Source organism: Betta splendens, chromosome 8, assembly GCF_900634795.4.
Source record: "Betta splendens chromosome 8, fBetSpl5.4, whole genome shotgun sequence".
Taxonomy (NCBI): Eukaryota; Metazoa; Chordata; class Actinopteri; order Anabantiformes; family Osphronemidae; genus Betta; species Betta splendens.
In genome coordinates, this window is record NC_040888.2 from 2,160,921 (window position 1) to 2,184,161 (window position 23,241).

General features: G+C 46.5%; 5 protein-coding genes across 7 annotated transcripts in view; 2 read left to right on the top strand and 3 right to left on the bottom strand.

Moving 5' to 3' along the window:
- Nucleotides 1–2,240, bottom strand: part of myo15aa (myosin XVAa) — a 35,798-nt gene extending 33,558 nt beyond the window's left edge. The window contains exon 1 of the mRNA XM_041071765.2: nucleotides 2,034–2,240. Within this exon, the coding sequence (XP_040927699.1) occupies nucleotides 2,034–2,063 (30 nt within the window). The 5' untranslated portion in view covers nucleotides 2,064–2,240. The remainder of the gene's footprint in view (nucleotides 1–2,033) is intronic.
- A 323-nt stretch (nucleotides 2,241–2,563) lies between these two features.
- drg2 (developmentally regulated GTP binding protein 2) lies at nucleotides 2,564–7,743 on the bottom strand. 2 transcript variants are annotated; one of them, XM_029160196.3, is made up of 14 exons: nucleotides 7,608–7,743; nucleotides 6,563–6,655; nucleotides 5,963–6,123; nucleotides 5,782–5,871; nucleotides 5,645–5,705; nucleotides 5,460–5,550; nucleotides 5,298–5,370; nucleotides 5,121–5,211; nucleotides 4,905–5,002; nucleotides 4,734–4,810; nucleotides 4,565–4,653; nucleotides 4,380–4,438; nucleotides 3,022–3,075; nucleotides 2,564–2,901 (listed from the first exon to the last, which is right to left on the bottom strand). In XM_029160196.3, exons 2-14 carry the CDS (start codon nucleotides 6,624–6,626, stop codon nucleotides 2,815–2,817), a joined length of 1,095 nt encoding a protein of 364 aa, XP_029016029.1. In that variant the 5' UTR covers nucleotides 6,627–6,655; nucleotides 7,608–7,743; the 3' UTR covers nucleotides 2,564–2,814. The 2 variants fall into 2 exon arrangements, with proteins under 2 accessions (XP_029016029.1, XP_029016028.1); XM_029160195.3 differs by lacking the exon at nucleotides 7,608–7,743 and adding an exon at nucleotides 6,859–6,999.
- gfer (growth factor, augmenter of liver regeneration (ERV1 homolog, S. cerevisiae)) lies at nucleotides 7,140–8,474 on the top strand. The gene is made up of 3 exons (XM_029160199.2): nucleotides 7,140–7,355; nucleotides 7,637–7,851; nucleotides 7,927–8,474. The coding sequence occupies exons 1-3, from the start codon at nucleotides 7,140–7,142 to the stop codon at nucleotides 8,087–8,089; spliced, it is 594 nt and encodes a 197-aa protein (XP_029016032.1). The 3' UTR covers nucleotides 8,090–8,474.
- A 324-nt stretch (nucleotides 8,475–8,798) lies between these two features.
- Nucleotides 8,799–15,676, top strand: syngr3a (synaptogyrin 3a). The gene is made up of 4 exons (XM_029160198.3): nucleotides 8,799–9,038; nucleotides 10,905–11,139; nucleotides 11,266–11,411; nucleotides 12,307–15,676. The coding sequence occupies exons 1-4, from the start codon at nucleotides 8,937–8,939 to the stop codon at nucleotides 12,514–12,516; spliced, it is 693 nt and encodes a 230-aa protein (XP_029016031.1). The 5' UTR covers nucleotides 8,799–8,936; the 3' UTR covers nucleotides 12,517–15,676.
- Nucleotides 15,677–16,265: 589 nt separating this feature from the next.
- Nucleotides 16,266–22,394, bottom strand: znf598 (zinc finger protein 598). 2 transcript variants are annotated; one of them, XM_029160194.2, is made up of 13 exons: nucleotides 22,243–22,394; nucleotides 21,995–22,146; nucleotides 20,916–21,028; nucleotides 20,211–20,340; nucleotides 19,830–20,041; nucleotides 19,522–19,739; nucleotides 19,323–19,413; nucleotides 19,029–19,216; nucleotides 18,819–18,894; nucleotides 17,844–18,724; nucleotides 17,448–17,613; nucleotides 17,218–17,365; nucleotides 16,266–17,067 (listed from the first exon to the last, which is right to left on the bottom strand). In XM_029160194.2, the coding sequence occupies exons 2-13, from the start codon at nucleotides 22,049–22,051 to the stop codon at nucleotides 16,693–16,695; spliced, it is 2,655 nt and encodes an 884-aa protein (XP_029016027.1). In that variant the 5' UTR covers nucleotides 22,052–22,146; nucleotides 22,243–22,394; the 3' UTR covers nucleotides 16,266–16,692. The 2 variants fall into 2 exon arrangements, with proteins under 2 accessions (XP_029016027.1, XP_029016026.1); XM_029160193.3 differs by having other exon boundaries at nucleotides 21,995–22,379.
- Nucleotides 22,395–23,241: the final 847 nt, after the last annotated feature.

Below are 23,241 nucleotides of genomic sequence, written 5' to 3' on the forward strand. Positions count from 1 at the left end.
GGTTCAGGAGCTCGACGGGAGAAACCGAAGATGCAGAGAGGAAGAGGGCAACAATAGAGATCAAGAGCATGAGTGAAAGATGAAGGGAGAGTCTCTTCCACCGTGTGACTGACAACATGCTTTCAGAAGAGGCTCTGGGCAACATGAGACCAGAGCAGATCACCTGAGCCAGAAGCGCCGCTTTGACTGAGGTCGCTCCCATAAAGGAGAGCGTGTGTGATCCCTGCATTCAGACTGACAGCTTCGCATGCACGCACGACCACGTGGTTCCTTAGTCATCTTCATCAATACTCTGAGAAACTCTGAGGCAGAAAAAGAAGAGCTGCGGGAATTTGCGCAGGCAGGAAAGGTGAGACCGGAGGACGAGGAGGCTGAGGAGGCGGAGCTCAGGTGTCTGAAGCCTTTAAGCTCCATTCAGCTCCTAAACCTCGCTGCCACATTAGCTGTGTCTCAACAACGATGAGACCCAAGCGTCACTGAAAACCTGCCAGGGAGGATCAAACGCCAACACGCAGCTGAGGCCGCGATAATGAGACTCCCGCTTCCAACAGGACACAACGTCGCGCAAACAGACACAAGCTTGTTGATGAAGGCTGTGATTCTCTTACCTCGTCTGCTCAGTGATTTTCTGTGTGGCCGCACTGATTCCTGTACCCTGTGCTAATGTTTTATAGCCCTCATTCTGCACACACACACACACACACACACACACACACACACACACACACACACACACACACACACACACACACACAGTGGAGGCTCGAAGGTAAACACGAGGCTTCAGTAATTACATGAACATACAGATGCACATTAGTGCCATGTTACAATAGCACAATAGCAGCACAGCCTGAGGCCAGAGGCCGATCGGGTGCACGTAGGCTTCACATAAGTCCTGCATCCATCAGCTCCTTTTCTTAGTCAACGGCTGCACCTCTGTGGGTTAAAGGAGGGATCAGGGCCACATTGTGCTATCATCATCTCACACTGCTGTGCAAACGCCAGGGGCCGAAGGCGCTTTGTGGTGAAGCCCACGCCAGGACAAAAGCCGGTGACGTGTGTCGGTGGGAGCGTTATCAGGGCGACACACGCTCTGCCTTTAGCCCGACCTCGTCCCAGGCCTCCACAATGGAGTCACCGCATGGGAACCAGAAGTAAACACATCCCACTGTCTCTGCTGTGAAGCAGCCTCGAGAAATCACTGAACTCAAACAGCTGCTCTTTACTCGACATGAAAAACAAAAGTACAAACACTGAACTCATCGAGCAACAACATTCTGTCTAAACGTTGCCTGAACTCTGCTCCAACTCCAACTTAAATGTCTATATCGCTGTTATAGGACAGTAGCAGTAATGATGGACGAGATGTCCTTCAGTGCATCTGTTTGCTGATGCCACTGACATTAGATCAACGTTCAGGTGCAGCATCATGTAATGAGCAGGATGAAGCAGCAGGGGGCGGGAGAGACAAAGTCCTCAGAGTCAGGACGGGAACAGCTGTTCACATCATCCTTTACTTGACCGAAAAGGAACTTACATTATAATCGACTAAATGATTATTGCAGTACAGCTGATGGACGTTTAGGTTCTGCATTTAGACCTTACAGACGTTTGAATAGTGGCTTTCAACCCCAGACAAAGGTTACACAGGAAAATCTTTGGTAAGTAAATATTGATAATTAGAAAAAGAGGTGAATTCACCAGCATTCATCAGCAACTGCTGCCTTCTACCTGAACATCAGTCTACACTAATTGAAATATGACACAACATAACAATATGACACTAGGTTCTTTAACTAACTAAGCTCAGTGTCTACAGATCACAGCTTATTTAGCATCAGCTTGATTACACTTGGGAAACCTCCCGTTGGACTGAACATGGTCAAACAGTTCAGACCTACAGCGAAACCAGACCAGAACCCGGCTCGTGATAAAGCAGGTCCTCTTCATGTGCACCGGCGCCACACACACGCCATATGGAGCCAAGCAGCATCGAGTGTCACGCCTGCTCCACATGATACAGTCAGCCGTACCTTTCCCTCAGCAGCCATGTCCGTCCTCATCCTCGTCTTCAAGTTATTCCAAAGCAGAATCTCTCCCCCCACGACTCGTCCACACGAGGCATCTTTAAGGCATCTTTAGCTCTGCAGCGTCAGCTCTCAGCCCCTCTCCCCACCCGCCTCAGTCCCCCCTCACCTAGGCTGAAGGGGTGCTTGTGAATATTTTATGGCGCCATTGTGTTTGTGTGTGAGTGAACAGAGAACGCTGGCCGGGTGTCCACGCTTTCTGAAAGGAAAGCTGTGAGCGCGGCTCGGAGCTGTGGAGACGGCCACGCAAACAGCCAGGCAGCGGGGAGGGGTCTGAGGTCAGGGGCCCTCACCTGAGGTACCATGACACCCAGCATGGGACAAACCAGCGCATGCAAGCAGTAATTAGAGTTAATGCTACAATAGGTGAATACATCGCATCAGGGTTAGGTTAGTTAGACTGTAGTTAACCTGCAGGTGTCATGTAGAGCCACGTACGCACACGTGGTGTGTGGTTTAAACATAAACACAAGGACTTATTGAATGTTTTATGGACTTTATTTCTTCCCTCTTTTCCTGTGTCTTCTTGATCATAATTAAAATGTAAAATACTTCAGATCCCGTTCACAACTGAGATCTGGTCCATCTCCTCAGTTTCTTTGTTTTGTAATTAACATATACAAAATAACATGGTGGCTATTTTCGGTTTCTGTATATCTGCTGTACAGTACTGGTTCGAAGCCCTCCAACGACAGGGTGTGTCCTCCTTCACAGGCGGCAGGTGGTTTTACTTCTTCACGACCTGGATGACGTCCTCATGCTCCATGATGTGCGTTAGGCCAACTCTCTGTGGACTGTACTTAGTGCTGGTTCCCTGAAAACCAACCATCAACACGGTTCAGATCCAGAACAGGAGCTTTATGAAAAACACGATCCACAGCGGGTTGGGTTTCAATCAATGGTCAGGGTCAATAGCCTCTAAACATAGACTTACCCAAACCAGGGCATACTTGAACTGGCTGGCTAAGGTTCTGTGGATTCGATGGCACTAAGGTGGAGACACAAACAAGCAAATTTATAAGAATTCACAATAGGAAATGATTTTAAGAAACAATGATTTTAATGTGTGTATGAGTGCTGAGTTAATGAAACATTAAATAGTAAACTACCTGATGAGTTTGTTTGGGGCTAATGCACATGAGAAACTGTTGATCAGGGTAAAGTTAAAGGTTCAAGGTGCAAGTTTTGAGAAATCTGTAGTGTAAGCTGAATTCTTGAAATCCTGTGTGTACAATCTAGGTTTGCAGAACATAAAGGTGGGGAGGAAACTACCGAGAAGTAAAAATTGGAAGTTACCCGTCATGTTTCCAGGTGTGAAGCAAAGTTCAGGTCATGCCTGTTTAAGTTAGAACCCTGTATTGTCACACCACAAGCAAGGTTGATGCAAAGTGATATCAATCAGGTGGATGCATGGACATCCAGGTACTGGACCTACGACTGCACTCGACTCAAACGGCACAAGATCCTTAAAAGGAGCGTTGCAGGCATAGGTGGAGCATTTTCATGGAGCAACAGACAGAACCTGGTATGGCCTGTAGGAGAATGAAGTAAAAGCATGGGTAACTCCCTGCTTAGACCCGACTACTAACTAGTGGATCAAGTATCAGTACTAGGCCTCTTTATGCTCCCTGGGAGATGGACTTGCAGAGCGGTACGGCTGGACAGGAATAAGACCCTGCATTAATGTGACTCCCAGGCCACGGATGATGATTTGTGATGAAGACAATAACACCTGTGTGGTGGAGCTGCCCAAGAGATCATGTGGGATCCCTGGATGGGAATCGACGTGTGAACAGTGGTATGATAACAACTAAGACGCCTTTATGCAGGGAGCAAAATGGGTGAGAAACAACGTTCAGATGCGCAGTAACAAGACAGAGAAGGGAGAGTCACGCCTGCAGCAGGCGTCTGATCTATGGGGCAGAGGCTGTGCTAAGGCCCCACTGGGACAAATGGTAGGGAGACGGACAATAGCAGGTCCCATTGTTCCATTCACTGGATCTGCCGAACAGACCCAAATGGAAGGGCAGTGGCATTGATGGCTGATGGCAATGTAATAGAATTGGAATTAAAACATGGGATGGTAGTATACACTGTGCATCTCCCTAATGGGGCATTCATCTGGCACAAAATAGATGAACCTGTTAACATGAGAAAAAGTTCAAAAAGCGTGTCGTCAAATGAGGACTGAAGATGGAGTCCATAGAGTCCAAAGGGCTCCAACCCTCTGCCAAAGCCTGTCTCCTCGGGTTCGATTGTGTGTGTTGATATAAGCTTGTGCCTTTTACGTACCACGTGTTCTACAGATGCTCCTCTCCTCATTATGATGGCATCACTAAAGTCTGGGCGCTCTAAAGAAAAAATAAAAGGGAATCAATACAGATCAAAGAATTTGTGTGACCGACTTGTGTGTGTGTGTGTGTGTGTGTGTGTGTGTGACCGTGTGTGTGTGTGTGTGTGTGTGACCGTGTGTGTACCTCCTCTTTTCTTGGTATAAATGCAAATGAGAGCCAGATATTCCCACAGTGTCTCCAGAAGGTAATCCAGATTGAGCTTCATGCCACAACTGAAGAAACAAATCACATGGAGAAATTCATTTACACTGTACATGTCGGCTTTCACGCAAAACCACTGCCATTCACACACCTAATGACAACACTGTGAGGTCTCCGAGCCAGGCGGTCAACTTCCTCAATGGAGATTTGATCCACCTTATTGTACACCTGTAAAAGCCACAAACAACAAATGAACTGATTAACTGATTAACTAAAGTAAAGCAGGATGCTTTTAAACGGAGGTACGCGATATTCAACGTACGTATAGACAAGGCATGTAAACTCTGTTCCCAACAATGACGTCAATGAACTCGTCTGGCGTGCAGTCCTCCCTGAACAGAACCTCAGCGTTAAAGATTTCTGAGGAGACAGTCTTAAAGAAATCAACTGGTTGCTGCGAGCTATTATAAATAACACAGACGTGAAAGCTCTGCAAAATGTGAGAAGAGAGAGGAACAAGACAACGCCTGAAGGATACTGTATTCATGAAGGATGAGCTGAACGAGCTTCTCCGAGCACTGGGTGAGGGGAAGTGTTGAGTTGTACGAGAGACCACCACCTTTCTTGGGCTAAATAATAAAAACACAACGCATCATGAACCATTTTACCAGGACGCTGGAGTGACTCAACACGAGGAGGAGAATGTGCACTCTACCTTGAAATAAATATTTGGTTTAGTCCTGTTCAGTCTGATGCCCACTGACTCCAACTCTTTTTCTAGAAGTTCTCTAGAAAGATTTTAAGCCGGCAAAGATTAGTACAACATTCTCAGCCCTCAAATATTTTATAGCCACAAAAACACATAGGAGCTACACACCTCTGAACATCTCCTTTTGTGGCATCCAACATCATAATGACAACGTCTGCTGTCCTGGCAACAGCAATGACCTGTCGACCTCTACCTTTGCCTAGAAAAGGTGCATAAAACAATAACATATCAGACAAGCTACGGAATGATAACCAACTCCCCAAAAATGACTATTCAAAACCCCACCATTATACCTTGAGCTGCTCCCTCAATGATTCCTGGCAGATCTAGCAGCTGGATGTTGGCCCCTTTGTACTAAAGAGCAAAAGACTAAGTTAATGCTTGAAGCAGCGCATGAACAGAAGTACTGGAGTTGATGGCTCACGGTTACCTCTATCACACCAGGGATGCAGGTGAGGGTGGTGAACTCATAGGAGGCAGCTTCACTGGCAGTTGACGTCATCAAACTAAGGAAGGTGGACTGAAGGAAGCAGCAGAGTTTGTGCCTTATTATGTTTGATCCTATTTTAACATTTGGACCAGGACAGAAACAGAAAACAAGGTGGACCTACCTTACCCACAGAGGGGAAACCGATAAGAGCAACACGAGCATCTCCTGATTTCATGACATCGAAGCCTTCCCCTTTGGCCCCTGCTGACTTGGAGGGCTCCAGAAGCTGTGCTCTGTATTTGGCTAGCTTGGCCTTCAGCAAACCCAGGTGGTATTCAGTGGCTGAAAGTGAGAATGGCAATATTCACTTACATAGGGTTGTAAGAGCATGGGGTCTAACTGCACCACCTCTGTAGGAAGAAACAGACTAAAGCAACTTAAAGGATCATAATGTTGGAACCTGATGTTACACGAAGGTATTGTCTGGACAGCTGACAGGAGATTTCCATAAAAAGCCAGTCAACACTGGATCGACCCAATGTGTCGTCACATAATAATTAATCAATATTTACGTATATTATGTTTTACCATTATTAAAATGATGTTTATATGTAATAACAATAAGCTTATAGCGGAGGGAAATGTGGCTTGGCAAATGTGTGGTGGCGAATCACCTGCAGCTTCTGTGATGTTAATGAGTAACAACGCATCTGACAGACGAAGGGACGACACACACACACACACACACACACACACACACACACACAAAGTTCGTTCTTACCTTTGTTTTTCTGTGTCCGAGAGATTTCTCTCTCTATTTCAGCTATTTTCTCTAAGATCCCCATTGCGGTGCCTTAGGTGGGCTCCAGCTGCACTGTTAAAGAAAACACAAAACAAACGTGTCACTATACAGGCGTTAGCTTTGTTAGCCACCAGCTAACAGGCAGACAGAGGCACTAAACAGCTGAAAACCCGCAACAAAAGCAGCGACTCAACGCCTACGCGTTTGAATATGCGTCTGCAATAAACACGTCTTTTGTCAAATGTGTAAAATGTTGTAATGGTGTAGAAATTTACACTTAGACTGTGGCTAAACTCCACGGCATGCACCGACCACTGACGTCACCAACCGGAACACGTTCCGTACCCGTAACCGGTCCGGAGTAAACTGGGACAAGCAGTCAAATTAAACATTTGGTTCGCTCGGTGCACATTCACATTAGTGGTGCGGATTTCATCTCGAGCGTTCACGAAAAAGTGAAACTATTAAGTAGCAGCTGTTGTCATTTAAACGCGCAGGCGTTCCTGATAAAAGGTCGGTCCCGCCTGTGTGTAGTTAGATAACACGGAGAGCGAACATGGCTGCGCCCGCGGGACCCAGCGGGTCGTCAGCCTCTGATGCGTCCGGGTTCGGAGGTCTCCCGTTCGCAGTGAGCGCCGGACCACCGGGGGACACCTCCGGTACCGAGCAGCAGCAGAGCGGGCAGGGGCCGAAGAAGCCGTGCCGGGCGTGTACGGACTTTAGGTCGTGGATGAAGGTCCAGAAGAGACAGGCGACAGCTGCTGCCGCACAGGTGACATGAGGCTGGAGGTTTCCTCTGAGGAGAAGTGGGAAATGGAGTTTTGTTTTCCGTTACGGAGCAAATTATGATTTATGATGTGGTCGATTTAACTGTGAGAAGTAAGAGCGAAAAAGATGCTGAGTAATGCTGAGGTTGCTCGATCAGATCTCCTGATACAAAAACGCGTACAAGTACTAGTACTGTATCCATCCTAAGACACCAACACACTCCATGCATTTAGCAAGGTGTGGATGTGTGACTTACCAGGTTCCTCTGTGCCAACGTCACTCTAGGAGTCTGGCGCTGCAGAGTCAGAGCCACAGCCGGAGCCACAGTGTCCTCTGGACAGAGAAGAGCTGGGCAGGAACACGTGGTCCTTCCTCCACACCATGGCCGCGTACTACCCCGAGCAGCCATCCAGCACCCAGCAGCAGGACATGGGGCAGTTTATGAACCTCTTCTCCAAGTTCTTCCCCTGTGAGGAATGTGCAGAAGACCTCAGAGGCAGGTTGGTATAAAGAGCGGTTGATGAGTAAATCACAAGCTCAGCCAATGGAAGACGCAGCTCTTTTCCTCTCTACAGATTAAAGACCAACGGACCGGACACCAGCAGCCGCCGCGCTCTCTCCCAGTGGCTCTGTCGCCTCCACAACGACATCAACATCCGACTGGGCAAGCCTGCGTTCGACTGCTCCCGTGTGGATGAGAGGTGGAAAGATGGATGGAAAGACGGTTCCTGCGACTGAGTCGTGGTGTCGAGATGAGGGCTAAGATGAACTGTTTGTGCAGAGGTGGAGCTCATGTGTGTTGTAGACGAAGTGTGTTTTTACGTCCTGCTTTGTTGTTAGTTTCTATCACTAATCTGATTAATAAATGATCTGATTAATAAATACGAAATGAAAATGGTACTGTAAATGATATAAGGTTAATATAATTTAAAATCCTATACAAATGCATGTACAGTATATGAAATAGCATATCAAACGTGCTTACTTGTAATGATGAACCTCATGTAATTGTTATTTGTGTGATGTGGTGCTCTTTGACACAACCCCTCACTTTGTGATATTCCACCACCAGCTCCTTAGTTTTACCAGCTGGAGATGATTAAAGGGAATTATTTAAACTTCAGTTCATGTTCAGCTGATTAATCTGAACATCAAACAGGCAGTTACGCAAAGATTCTGACTTTTACGCACTAAAAAAAGCTCTAATCAGGAGAAATCCTGCACCATCAAAGCCTTTTTATTCTCAGCAAAAGCATCGTTTTCTCCGGAGAATCACATTTTCCGATGTGTCAAGTAGATGAATGCTGCTGTAACAATGAAGAGATTGCAGATAAGTAGTGGCCCCAACAATGAGACGCCCCCTTTATTCGCCAGCTGAATCCCGGTCTTTCCCAGCAGTCCCGGGCGCGGGCACGACGCTCCCGCGCGCGCCCCCCTCGCTCGCTGCGTCCGCCGCCGTGGCCGCGCGCCCGCGGGTGCGCGCCAGACCCGTCCCCACAGCGGCTGAGCAGCAGCATCCTGCCGTGGAGCCGGGAGCGTGGAGCCGCAAGGAGCGCACCGAGAGCGAGCGAGCGAGCGACAGAAGATGGACGGAGTGGGATCGTTCGGAGCGGGCCGGACCGGCTCCACCCTCGACCCGATCAGCTTCGCCAAGCAGCCGCAGACCGTCCTCCGAGTGCTGTCCTGGGTGAGAGCGGGCTTTCCATACTGGTGTTTGCGTGAGGCGGTGGTGGTGGGGGGGGGGTCGTCCTCTCTGTTGTCGTCGCTGCGCGAGACCCGTGACGTGTTCTACTGTAAATTTAGACCCTGGAAATCCACCGATAATTGATGAGCGGAGCGCGTGAAGGGAGAAGCGTGAGATTAGTGTCCGTCAGCGGCGCTTTTTATAGAAGTGACCACCGCGCAGGGTGTAACCACGGCCTGCTGCCCGTCAGAACCTGCCCCCTCGCTGCTTCTCCACACACGTTTTCTTGGACAACACCTTGCATCAATATTTAATCGCCTGCAGCGGGTAACGAGCAGCTTAAACGTGCGTCGGACAGAACCCGGTCGTGCGGAGCCTGAGGAGGAGACCCGTTGTCCGCCTCCGCGCTCCTTCCGTCGGTCACCGTGGGTTTTTATCTCCGCCTGAACTGTGACCGCAGCACTCGCGCACCTGAGTCGCTTTTAGCCGCGTCTCGGTTAATGATTTTGCTGATTAACCCCTAAAGCGTCGTCGTCCGTCGTCGCACCTGTGATTGGTCCGTGGACGTCGTTACGCACGCGGGGCCGCGGAGACGCGTCGTGCCCTGACGTTTGATGCTGCGCGTCACCTCTGGGTGACACGTAAAGGTCTCCTCCAGCAGCACGCGGCTCCGACGGCACAGCGGAGGGAATGAAGTCACGCATTAGAGGCCTGCGTGATGTTCACATGATCTGGGTTCTTCAGGTGGACGTAAAACGGGATTTCCAGTGAGGAGAAACCCACGCTCCCTTCAAACAGCCTCCATCAAAGGATTTAAAAATAACCGTGATCAGCGTATTTTCCCATCACCGCTCCGAACCTTTTGATGCAGATTCGCTCTGTGCCTGCTATTAGTGTAGGTGTGAGAAATGAAAGATGCTTGATTTAGGTGAAAGGAACAAAATGTCAAATCAAGCGAAGCAGGTTGAGGAGAAACAACTGCACACAGGAGAAAATGATTCTTGTAAAGGATTTATTCTCATGTTGCTTAAAGACACTCAGTCTATAGACGCTGTTATTTGACTAATTATGAACAGAATCGAGTGGATTCAGCAGCGCAGTCGCGTTAGTAGCACATTACAAACAGAGCTGGCTTTAATCAACAGGGCTGCAGTGTGGGCGACTTTGGTTTTAGTCTGAACTTACTGTCACACAAATGTTATTTTCACAGAAACAGCAGCAGTTCTGAGAATCTCAGTCCATTCCATTTATTTGCTGTTTGATGTTTTACAGTGAAGCTCATGTGATAAGGTTCACATTTAAACCTGACATCTTCGCATTGTGTCTTCTTCCATCATCATATGATCCAAACCCTCAAGTGTGAAGGCATTGTGTGTGTGTGTGTGTGTGTGTGTGTGTGTGTGTGTGTGTGTGTGTGTGTGTGTGTGTGTGTGTGTGTGTGTGTGTGTGTCACATGGCCCTATTCTGCCATCCACTGTTAGTCATCTGATCAGTGTCAGTGCACCGGTCCAGAACAGAGGGAGGCAGATCAGGCATGAAGAGGGACGTTATTGATTTAGAAATATGGGACGTAACTACTGGAGAACAACTTCCGCTTCTGGTTCACGGCTGCTTCAGGGTCATGGTCGGTCGTGATTCCTGAGGGGAAGTGAAGCATCCACCTCTTCAGGGAGTCAGAGGGTGGTGGTTGAAATTAGGCTGGTCTGTGCAATGTCAAAGACACCAAAGTAGAGATGTGTGTGTGTGTGTGTGTGCGTGTGCGTGTGCGTGTGCGTGTTCGTGCGTGCGTGTGTGCATGTGTAATAATAAGCATAATAACACCAAATAAAAGGCATTCTTAAACACTGGGCTCCGTTGCTTTGCCTCCAGATATTTTCCCTGGTGGTGTTCGCCTCCATTGTGAACGAGGGCTACGTGAACCTGGGCAGCGAGCGCCTCCACTGTGTTTTCCACAAAAACGCAGACGCCTGTAACTACGGCGTGTTCGTGGGCCTGGTGGGGCTCCTGGCCTGCTCCTTCTTCTTTCTGCTCGACTACAAGTTCTCCTCCATCAGCTCCGTCAAGGACAGGAAGAAGGCGGTGATGGTCGAGATCGGCTTCTCAGGTGAGGAGCCGTTTACCATTGTTTTGGGCTGATGATAATGAAAATAAGAGTGTCTTCCATTTGCAGGACATAACTTGTCCTCAGGCGTCTGTCAGCATCATATGAGCTCTGTCTGGTTCCCTCCAGGGTTCTGGACTTTCCTGTACTTCGTGAGTTTCTGCTTCCTGGCCAATCAGTGGTCTCGGACCACGCCTGACGAGCTGCCACTCAACCAGGGGGCGGACGCAGCCCGCGCAGCCATCGCCTTCTCGTTCTTCTCCATAATCAGCTGGGTAAGAACCGGCAGCCAGAACCAGAACCAGACCGAGTCCAGCGAGGAAACATGGGCCAACGTGTAAACGTCATGCAGACGTCCTCAGATGTGACCGTCAGCATCTTCACAACAATAAGTCAGATTCCTGTGGAGGTCTAGTTTCATTACATTAACCTCTGCTTTATGTTCCAAAAATCAGTATTGATTATGCTGATAAAAGTGGGGCCTCTAATCCATGTAGGACCAGAATTAATTGCTAATTCATTCATAAACCAGGTCTTTGTCTAATTGTTCACACTAAGAGGAAAGACTTGTTATAAAGCCTCAGCTTTCATAAACATAAACTTCTGTTTCCCCCTCCCTCTCTCTCTCTCTCTCTCTCTCTCTCTCTCCCTCTCTCTCTCTCCCTCTCTCTCTCTCCCTCTCTCTCTCTCCCTCTCTCTCTCTCTCCCTCTCTCTCTCCTCTCTCTCTCTCCCTCTCTCTTTCTCCCTCCCTCCCTCTTTCTCCCTCGCTCTCCCCCCCCCTCTCTCTCTCTCTCTCCCTCTCTCTTTCTCCCTCCCTCTCTCCCTCCCTCCCCTCCTCCCTCTTTCTCTCTCTCTCTCTCTCCCTCCCTCTCTCTCTCTCCCTCCCTCTCTCTCTCTCTCCCTCCCTCCCTCCCTCCCTCCCTCCCTCCCTCCCTCCCTCCCTCTTTCTCTCTCTCTCTCTCTCCCTCCCCTCCTCCCCCTTTCTCTCTCTCGCTCTCCCTCCCTCTCTCTCTCTCCCTCTCTCTTTCTCCCTCCCTCCCTGTCTCTCTCTCTCCCTCCCTCTCTCTCTCTCTCTCTCCCTCCCTCCCTCCCTCTTTCTCTCTCTCGCTCTCCCTCCCCTCCTCCCTCTTTCTCTCGCTCTCCCTCCCTCTCTCCCTCTCTCTCCTCAGGCCGGTCTGACCGTGCGGGCGGTCCAGAAGTACCTGCTCGGTACAGACATGACCCTGTTCACCACAGAGCACATGGACGGCGGCGCGCCCACCCAGCCGTACCCCTCCAACTCGCCGGGCGGCGGCACCGCCGACACCACAGAGACCTACCAGAGCCCACCGTTCACCGAGAACAACGCAGCGCCCACGTACCAGGTTCCCATTTATTAGACACGCTCGGGAGGTGGACGAGAAGAAAAGTCCAAGAAAATCTCTCTCTGTGATGCTTTGATGCAGTGATTTGGGCTGAGTTATTGATCGTTGTTGAATAAAGTGGCCTCCCCTTCCTCATGTCCTCCTCTCCTTCCTTTTCCTTCCTAAACATTCCAGCTTTTCTAACCCTTTATTCCACAATCCGCCTTCTGGTTGAACAAACCCAGCAGCCTCAGCTCAGAGTGAAAAGGAAACAGGAGGGGATGAAGGAGAGGAGGCCACTTTGTAGTATTCAAATACTATTTTAACACAAAAAGGGGGATCAAGGGATCAACAAGTGAGCAAGTCCACTACAAAGCAGTATTAGCTCTAAATATAGTGCAGGAGGCACACGCACATGCAGCACCTCCATCTTGTTCTTTTCATTCATTTGAAAGGTCACAGCATTCTTTTGGCTGCAGCGCGTGCTGCTGCAGCTGAAAGTGGTCATGTGTTCTGAAACTGCATGTTTAAAACGTAGAGATCAACTAAGTGCCATACTGTACTGTGTGTCCAGACAGTGACTTACGTTAGTAGAGTTCCACATGCTGTAAAAAAAAAAAAAAAAAAAAAAAAAAAACACAACAAAAAAATGATAATGTTTTGTGACCAAGTGCAATATCTCACATTCTTATGTAGGTATATTTATAGTGTACTATAGGTAGGATAGTGACTGTCGGTTAGATCGGCGTTAGGCACCGTCTCAAAGGACAAACTGCTCATTACAAACACACGCTGATGCTGAGGAACCGACCTGACGACTGAAAGATGACCTTTTATCAAACACGGCCCTAAATATTAAGCTTCTGTATCATCGGTTTTGTCTTCCTGACATAAAATCTACTATTTCAACTCAAGTGCGTGTCCGACAGGCAAAGAGAAGAGTATCAAAGGGTCAGAAGGAACTTGTAAATGCTGGAAAAGTCAAATCGCAAAGCAAAGAAGACAAAACAACTACAAAAGAGACGAGCAATTCCAAAAGACGAGTCAAAGCCAGACTCCAACTGCTACAGAGACGAAAATGACACAAAGCCGAACAACAACTACAACGAACATGACTTGAGACTGAAAAGCGCTGTGCAGAGACACAAGCAACCAGATGCTGCAACGGCCACGAGGACGCAGGTTCCAGATGCTGGCAGCGTGTGCTTTGAGACGGTCCCTACGCTGAGCGTCGTGTGTGTGGAGGTTCTGGGTTCGTCAGGTCTCTTTACGTTTACGTTGTAGAAGCTGCCAAACTGCCCTGTGTTCTATAGCCGTTCTGATTACTGCGTTACTACTATGTTGTCAATGTCGACAGAGTTTTAATGTAACTACAAAGAGTGTGTGTGTGTGTGCGTGCGTGCGTGCGTGCGTGCGTGCGTGCGTGCGTGCGTGCGTGCGTGCGTGCCTGCGTGCGTGTACACACAGGTGGGGCTGGAGGCAATAGATTTAGGAGAAGGTGCAATTACTCGTTTGTGGGATGTTTAAGCTAGTTTCCTAATTCACCCATCCTGGCATTGTGGTGTTGGGGGGGGGGGGGTCAGAATTAGTTGCCATGGTGACAGGGACAGAGTTGGATGGATGTGAGCCACTAGGGGCCCATGTATGTAGATAGTAACCATGCCAACGACAGCGGTGTGTCGTTCACTCTCCATCAGTCGATCTGTTCTGGTGTGTCTGTAAATGTGAGTGGGAGCGTCCACGTGTGACACGTGCACACGTATGGGCGTGCACGAGGCCTGCGCTTGTGTTAAAACGATGTGAACGTGTGCGTTTGGTCACTTAGTTTGTGCTGCATAGAAGTTATTTTTCTCAAACGTGTGTTTGACGAGGTTTCAGTGCAGAGGGTGGAATCACACGTCACACTTCCCCTAAAAAGTATCGTCTTTGTGCTGCACATCAGGATACGTGAAGCACGAGTTATGAGACAAAGCTTGTCTGATGAGACATGAATCGAAACACGTTAAAGCGGAAACCATGTGGCGCTGCAGGACAACTGGGGCTCTGGGACCTATAATGATCATAATGATGCATGAAATAGTTGTATAACAATCATTTATATAATTAGTATCATGTCGCTTAAGTTGGACTCAGGATGTTTTCATAAATCAGAACAAGTTGCACCCAGATGCCTGAACCACTGATTTGTGTGATTTTACCTCAAGGTTCCAGAGTAAATGAAAACGATGTCCTCCATTAGACACAAAGACTTCCATGTAGGGGATCAAAAGCTGAGCTCAGTAACAGGGAGGTGAGCTCCAGGATGTCAACACAACTGGTGCAGTAACAGATTATAGGAGAGTTTTACCATTCATGATGCACAAACCATAAAGATGCTAAATGTAGGTAAGACATTAGTCCAAAGGCAAAAAACACAAAACGAGTGTGATCAAACCCAAAAAGGCTGGAATAAAAAGAGCTACTTTCAGAAATTTGATTTGGTAAAAGTTCAAAATGGGAACAAAACAATCATCTAAATAATAATAATAATAATAATGTTAGTTTAAAACCCGATGACCAGTATTAAACCAACACCGTGTGGTTCTCCAGCTGCTGGGGACGATCAAGCTGCTGTTCTGTACTTTGGAGCTACTGCCAGAACACGTCGTATTATTGTTCTGAGTGCTTCTGTCTCGTCAGTGTGGTAGAATAAAATAATAGGAGCATTGTGTGTTTTTGTACACGGCCGTGCTATTGGTTGACTGTAAAACTCAGTACGTTATAACCTAAATGGAACCTGTGTATGATGCTGTCCAGGGTCTGGTTTGTCCTGTGATACTGAAAATTAAAAAAGGAAAACTCAATGATTATTTGTTTACTAGAACACACGCTGTTGACCACTTTTAAAGGGGCTCTGCATTAAAATCAGAGCTGTGTTATCATACGGTTTTGTAAGGTAATTACAGGTTATGATGTGTAGAAGGGGCTCCAGTATCAGAGGACGTTGCATGGATCTTACATTATGTCCCCCATAATATTGATAAGTAAAGTTCAACCTCATCAACTGATTTTATAGCGGACTGCTCCTTTAACATGTTTCTTCCTGTTCTGAAGGTGTAAAATCACTGTGTACAGAGATGTGTGTCACTGTCTGTTACCTGAATAACTGCAGACCGAGCGTCATGCAAATAAAGACATGTTTTGGACAGTTCCTGTACCTGAGTTTAATGAGTGAGTGTGTGACAAACAAACATCTACAAACATACAAAACATACACTGCTGGTAGAAACAGCTTTATTGGAGCCAGATAGAGGAAGCTGCTGCATGACGTACAGACAAGCGTGTACAATCATTCACCGCGTTAACGGTCCTGAGAGAGACTGAGCCTCGCGTGAACATGTTCGACTTCTCACACTGCCTTTACTCGTGTCTGGGTTCTACGGGTTTTCACAAACCTGCCCCCCAAGAACAACTCAGCTGGTTTGGCTGTTCCTGCAGGAGGCTCAGACAAAGCAGAAAGAGCAGATTGGTGGGTGCAGACTGGAATGACAACAATTCCTTGTATTGCAAACATCACGGTATCATCTCTGTAGCTGTTGTGCTGTTTTAATGCTAATTCTTAAAATGAAGAACGTAAGGTGAAAGACAGGCAAAGTTTTTCTTTTATTGTTTAGGATCCAGGTGAGCCCTTGAGCAACAGCATCTGTCCTGGCCCTCGTCTTCCTTCATGCTGCCTGTGACAGGCAGCCAACAACCAAAAGCAATTAGCCACCTACACTTAAATAAATAAATATGGAGCTAAATAGTTGAACTGGACATTGTGTTTATTTTGTTTTTTCACCAAGCAGCCCACTGGACAATCAGACATTTCATCATCGCTTACGCTGACATTTCAAGTCAAGGTACAAAGCAAATATACAAAATGTAAGTCTTTATAAACTTTCTTAGGGAGAAAAGCATTTTTTCAAGTAAAGAATCAACTCGTGTTGAACCTCTTACATTAGATTCACTGATCGCTGTTAGCCGTCACCAGTGCCGACTGGAGTTGTCCTTAAAATATGTGAGTTGGGAAAAATCCACTCAGGAACCAACCAACACGGTCCTCATCAGAGTAACCAAATCAGCACTTCTCAAATTTACCTTCAGTCACAAAACAGGGCCCAACAACCTCTGCAGCCAGGGAAAACCAGGTGCTGCAGGCACATATGAACAGAACAAGGGGGAACCAGGGGGCTAGCTGATGATACGGCTAATAGACTGCAAAGAGGGGAACTCCTCCGTTTCCCTCAGGTGCAGTGTCTTGTGGGAGTTGAAGTCTTTGTGGGCCACAACCTGTCTACACGTGGGGCATACCTGGCAGTCCAGCTCAGCCGCTACATGGGACACCGTGGTGGGCGTCTGCCAGACGTTCTTCTTGTTCTTGTTCTTCTTTCCTACCCCAGCGCCAGACTGTTTCTCCAGGGCCTTACAGTCTCCGTGGGCCGTCAGCAGCTCCTGCTGCTTGCCAGTGTCCGGTAAGAGGACAAGCAGTTCGTTGAAGATCCTGTTGAAATTGTCTCCGAGCAGGTCCTTACAGCTGTGGTGATACTGTGCTGCTGATATCACACCCTGGAACGGAGACGGGCACAGTAAGGCCTGGAACTAATTTTATAACTTTGCTATTAGTCAGGTGACTTCATAGCTTCACATTTAATAAGTAATGAGTATTGACATATCATACACCAAAACATTTCTTCAATTCCTACGATACTTTCGTACCTGTCTGAATTGTGCAGAGTAGTTTTTGAACTGGTTGAACTTGGACTCATCGTTATTCAGGTACTTTTTAATAGACTGGATCAGCTCCAGGTTCCTCTGGTTGAAATCCTCTGGCACCAGGTAACCACAGTTGGACACCTTGGGGGGGCTAGGACGAGTAGAATCATATATTAGATACAACTGAAACACAAAGACGAGGAAGTCGTGTATCAAGAGGCAGAGCGGCTCACAGGTTGACTGCAGAATCACCAGGTTCCACCACATTGCTGTTGAGCGGGATACCAGTGAAGCCTGGGGGCGGCCTGGTGCCAGAGACCCCCAGACCGGGTGGAGGTGGTGTCACTGTGGTGGAGGAAGGAGGAGCTGAGGCCTTCATCGGGAAAGAGGACTTGAAGCCTGAGAAATATACACAGACACACATACACAGCTACTTAGTTGTCAAGGTGAACTTCTATCCCACTGCTGCAGTACTTGTCAAGTCCATTTTCTACTGAACAACACCTTTGTGATTTAAATATATAACTATATCTGCAATAAACTGATTAGGTGAATATGAATGCAGAAAACATACAAACAGTAGCATAAACTGAAGCTAAAATGATAAATATTTTGGCTGTTGTACCAACCTGGTGGTGGTTTCTTGGTTATGAGAGCAGGAAACTCTTCCTCCTTTTGAAGAGGTGGGTCTGTGTTGGAATGAATGGTTCCTGTATCAGTCTTCTTGTTAATGGGTGGTGATTTGTCAGGTTGGCCATTAGCCAATCCACTGGACAGTGGCGCCGTCACAACACTGGACAGAGGCTTGTTTACATTTTTTTCTGGGACATTCTCCTTTTGTGCCACCGTTTCTACTGGAATGGTATTTACAGGTGTCGCCATCCCAGACAGGGAGGAGACAGACGTGGAGGGAGCAGCTGTTGTCTTTTGTGGTTTTTTCTTCTTGTTGCCTTTGGCAGCAGGGAGACTAGTGCTTGGAGCTGGGTTTGGGGAGCTGGAGGTCACAGGAGAAGGTTTGCTGTTGCCTCCTTTAACCGTGAGCAGAGAAGAGATATCCAGCATAGTGGGAACGGAGCGGAACTCCTGCTGCGTCAAGCCTCCACTCTCGTCATCCGAGGAAGAAGGCGTTCTGGTAAATGCAGCCTTCACGTTCTCTCCTACCTTCTTTTTCCTCCGTGAAGTGGACGACGTTGAAGAGCAGAGGAGCTGAGGGGCAGAGGCTACAGAGGAAAGTGGAGGGGTGGGTCTGGATGGAGGAGGGTTAGTGATGGGTTTAGATACTGCGGTGCTGTTGGACCAAGCAGACTTGGTGCCTCCTGCAGGTTTGTGGGGTCTGATCTTAGACACAAGAGCAGGGAAGTCCTCTTCCAAGAAAGATGAAGCCTTCCTAGATTGACCAGAGTACACCGGGGTCATGAGGGGTACCGCAGCTACAGCTGACAGACTGGGAAAATCATCTTCCTTTGGAGGTTGTTGGGACGCTACAACTGCCACAGGAGCTGGCTTTACACTGCAGCAACACATGTATGGAACAGAAAATCAACATTTAAGCTAGCAATATATATAAGAATAAAAATTACATTGGTAAAGAAAGTAAAAGTTACATTGAAGCAGCAGCAGCAGCTGTAGCACCTAAAACTGGGAAGTCATCTTCTGGACTGGTGCTCTTCATAGTTCTTACTGTTGGTGACAATAAACACAATGGAATCACAACTAGCTACCTCAGCAATGTGTGTATGAGCCTGGGTAGCTAAAAACACTGGAGGCCAACACTATAAAAAGACATATGAACAAAGTTCCATAATCAAAACAACCTGGAGGTTTGCTTGTTGGTTTGATGTGTCCGGTTCTGTGTGTGGGTTCCTCTGGTTCTATTCTCTCCGTCTTCTCCTCTCTAAAGTATTTGGGAGTGCTCCTCTGCTGCACCGCTCCTCTCTCCTCTTGTCTACGTTGTGCGATAGACGCCCTAATAGCAGCTTCCATCTGCCTGTCCTCGTCCTCTCTGCATGGACACGCAAACACAGATGAGTAGAGAAAAATGCAGCCAATCTTCAATAAATATTTTACACAACCAACCTATATCCAAACATCTTTATCTGTTTACTCACCGTGAGTACCTCCAACTCTTCTGCCCTCCATGTGGACGTTCTCTTCCACCTCGATTATGACGGACCTCCTCATAGTCCTCACCTGTCAGACCTAAACACACATTTACCCACATTGAAGGCCTCTAAATAACGGTTACATTAAATTAATATGACTGGGGGGAAAGCAAAGAAAATCAAACACAGAGAAATCTTCTCCAACCTTCGTTTCTCCTCTGTTGTCTTGGGGTGTAATTAAACTGCAGGTCAATGTGGCGGTTCTGTCGAGCCTCTGCCCGGTTCTTGCTGTGTGCTGCAGCTTTGTGGGCCTTGTAGTCAATCTCAGAGCGAAATGCATGGGTGAACTGTTCTGTGGCACATCGGCCTTCCTCGCACAGATAGTGACTTTCTCTGAAGTGCTCACTCAAGTACTTGTAATCACTGTCGATAAGGGAGTAATAAGATTTTATTCCAAACTGACCCTACTGACGAATAACTACAACAAGACTATTTAGCGAATGTGATATACACCTGTAGTATTCCTGAGAACCATCTGCATCACAGAAATGGCAGAAATAATGGTCCCTTCGCAAATGTTTCAGCAGCTCATCATTATCAAGGTAGCGATCATCACAGAACTTGCAGAGAGGGTGGCCTCTGTGACTAGTGTCATCCGGGTCTCCATGTGCTCTGTGTCGTGCTAGCTCCTTACGGTTGTACCACTTACGCTCATAAGAGAAGATCTGAAGAGTAAAATATGGTTTACTAAACTAAAATATCAAGATTATATGTTCTACAATCATCAATATGCTACTGCATTTTCAGATTAAAATTCTACAAACAGTCAAATAGACAATGTCCTACAACCTAATTGCAGTCTCCAGTATTATATTTTGTAATTAAGAGGTATACCTTCAGATGCTTTGTGCAAAGCTTACAAGTGAAGAGCTGGTGCTGCTTCCTCATGTGCTGCTCTAGCTCCTCAAACCTGGAGAAAACCTTAGACTCTGGACAATGGACGCACTCAGATAGCAGCAGATGCCTGATAAAATCCACACATCCCAAAAGGTCAGGGTTAGATTTCAATTTTGACAAACGTATAAATAGAAAATCCTTTTGTAATTAAGACATTTTCTAATTATAGTATATTTTCAAATTAAATACACATTCACTAAGAGTACTAATAGAAGGAAGATAATAAAAGTTGGTTAGATTGAGTTGGAAAAAGAAGCTAAAGAAAAACAAGGACTAAGACAGATGAGACAATAGCTTAAAGGTTCTCCTTTATAACACTTAACATTAATAGCCAACCACAGAATATTCCCATTCCTTAGCATTTTTCATTATATATTTTATATATATATATATTATATATATTTCTCTGATGATGGGTAATTATTGAAGAGCTGCACAAGGAAAAGTACAGCAGAAGGCACAGGAGCACATTGGAGCAAAGTGGGTGGGGGGGGTTCTCTCATTTTACTGCTGACTGGTGCTGTATATTGGAGATTTAAGTCTCATCTATTTCTAGTTGCTGACAACTTCTACTTTGTGAGAAACTGGCGAGAGCAGCAATCATTAACTGTACAGACACACCACAGCCGAAAGGAACATCACCTGTACTGAGCATAGATCTTCTCATCACCAAAATAGATGTCATGTTTCTTCTCAGAGGGAAACTGCTGGTAGGGCAGAGATGAGAATGTCGCCAGTTTTTTCACGAAAACCACCTAAGAGCAAGACAACAGTTAGCATGTGGGAAATGCTCACTTTCCCGTAAACTCCGCTGGAAAGAGCGTTAGCACAAGGCTCAATTTAGTTAAAAAATGTTTAAAAGCAGATTTTATGGAAAAAGAAAAATAATACGCCTAGAATCTGGGCAAGGTTAAAACCTTATAAAGCAAAAGGTGAACTGAAGTCACAGTTATTGGACAAAGATTACAAAGTAGTATGTTGGATAGTGTTTGGACTTATGGAAACACATCTACTTATTAAAACAGTCAGTGTTGTTAATGTGTTTTGAGCCTACGCACATACAGCGAGTTATAAACAAAATGTATTTCACCCCGTATAAACAAAGGACAGGCTCATAGGTGTGACTTTAAAGGGAGTGGTGCAGGGTCAAGCCCCTGTCATTATGACACGGCCCTGACTCCCTGATTTGCTGACAAGCTGGCTAAAGTCCATGTAACTACCATTAGCATTTACATAAGACAGCAACATGTGAATTTAAAGAACACTTGACAGACAAGAGCCAACGTTAACAAGCCAATACTTCACTAGTTTAAGTAACAGATGACGTTTTACTACACGTCACTCGATCTCAAATTCATTGATACATTCAGTGAACGTGCTAGCAAAGCCGGTCGGACTAGCATGCTGTCAAATGTGAGGCTATCCGGCTTTAGCAGCTACAGCTAGCGGCAGCTAGCTAGTTACGTTAGGTGCAACGTACATGGACGAAATGCTAAAGTTAGTATCTGCTAACTAAGCTAATCAAATAACAGCAAAACAAAAGTAAAAGCTGTTAGTTGACAAAGTTGTTCTCCGTAGCCAGCCATTCTTTGTGACCTATTACAAACATATTTGTAGTTACCGTACATATGTATTTTTTACAATACAACTAACAGGAGGATGAGGCCTAGCTAGCACACCCAGGCGCCATCCCCGATGTATAGTAGCGCAGGAAGGCGCACCTTGTCGAGCTCCTCCCGGCAGACGGCGCAGTACTTCTGCTCGCACAGCACCCTCATCTTGGTAGAGCAGCGGAAGCAAACCGGGTGATCACACTTTCCTAGGGCGAAGATATCGACTTCTTGACAGCACAGAACGCAGTGCTTTTCTGCTTCTTTTGTGGTCGTTGAGTCCATGATGACAGAAAAGGCACAATTCAACCTTAACGTTATGTGTTATTACGGAACGACACAACCGCTGAACTGCTTACGTAATTATGAAAGTAGCTGCTGCCGCTGCGACCGCGTCACTCGACCGACATTGTAAAGTATGTGGATGGGCCGACTGCGCTTCACTGCACCGCTGCTTAGACCTATCCCGCGTTTCTTGTTCGCGCAGGCGGTCATGGCTGTTCCACGTGTGTTTTGCGGTGTGCGCCGGTTGAAGTTTGTTGTAACTTCAGAAGTTTGTGTGTGTAAATAATACATATGTATTTGTAAAACGGTAGCCCCTATTATAGTCGATTTTTAGTTTTTGATTTTCAATAAATATTGAATATCATTTTAATAAAATAAAACTATCTTCATCACAATTTTATCAAAAATGTGAAATCCAAGGTATGTAGATTTTATTTTATTAAAAATCGTTTCGTAAATAGGGTATGAGTCTGATGCATTCCACAGCTTTAAATGTTTCCAAGCACACGCTTGCCTAATGATTCTAAAATACAAGAATACAAGAGCCACACCACCAGGGCAGCTTAGATAAAGCTCCAGTGTAGCAGTCTGGAGAATGAATGTGCAACGTGACAGCAGCTGATTGGAATAACAGATTAATGAAGCATGTGAAATAAATTATTATATTTGTTCTCTTCTGCATGTTTCATTTAGCTTTCTGCAATATTAGACTTTTGCAGTAGTTATCACTGATGTTCACAACGGATGTCACGTTTCTAAACGTAGCCATTATTTGAAAAGCGCCTCGGGTTACAGCACGCGGACACGAGCACGTGGCCACCCTGACGGCACGCGAGGGTACAGTATGGGTACCCCAAAGTATTTAAAATATAAATATCATAATAAAAGGAGAGTAAACCAATGTTTTTCACAGTGTAAAGAACATATTGTATGTGCAATCAAGTAAACGCTTTTTATGGTTTTATGAAATCTATGTTAATTGTCAATAATCGCGTTGTAAGAAAACATGCTTTGGTTTGTTTGCCTTAGAATATGGCCAGACCTCTCAGAAATCTCCATGCAATTAAAAATAC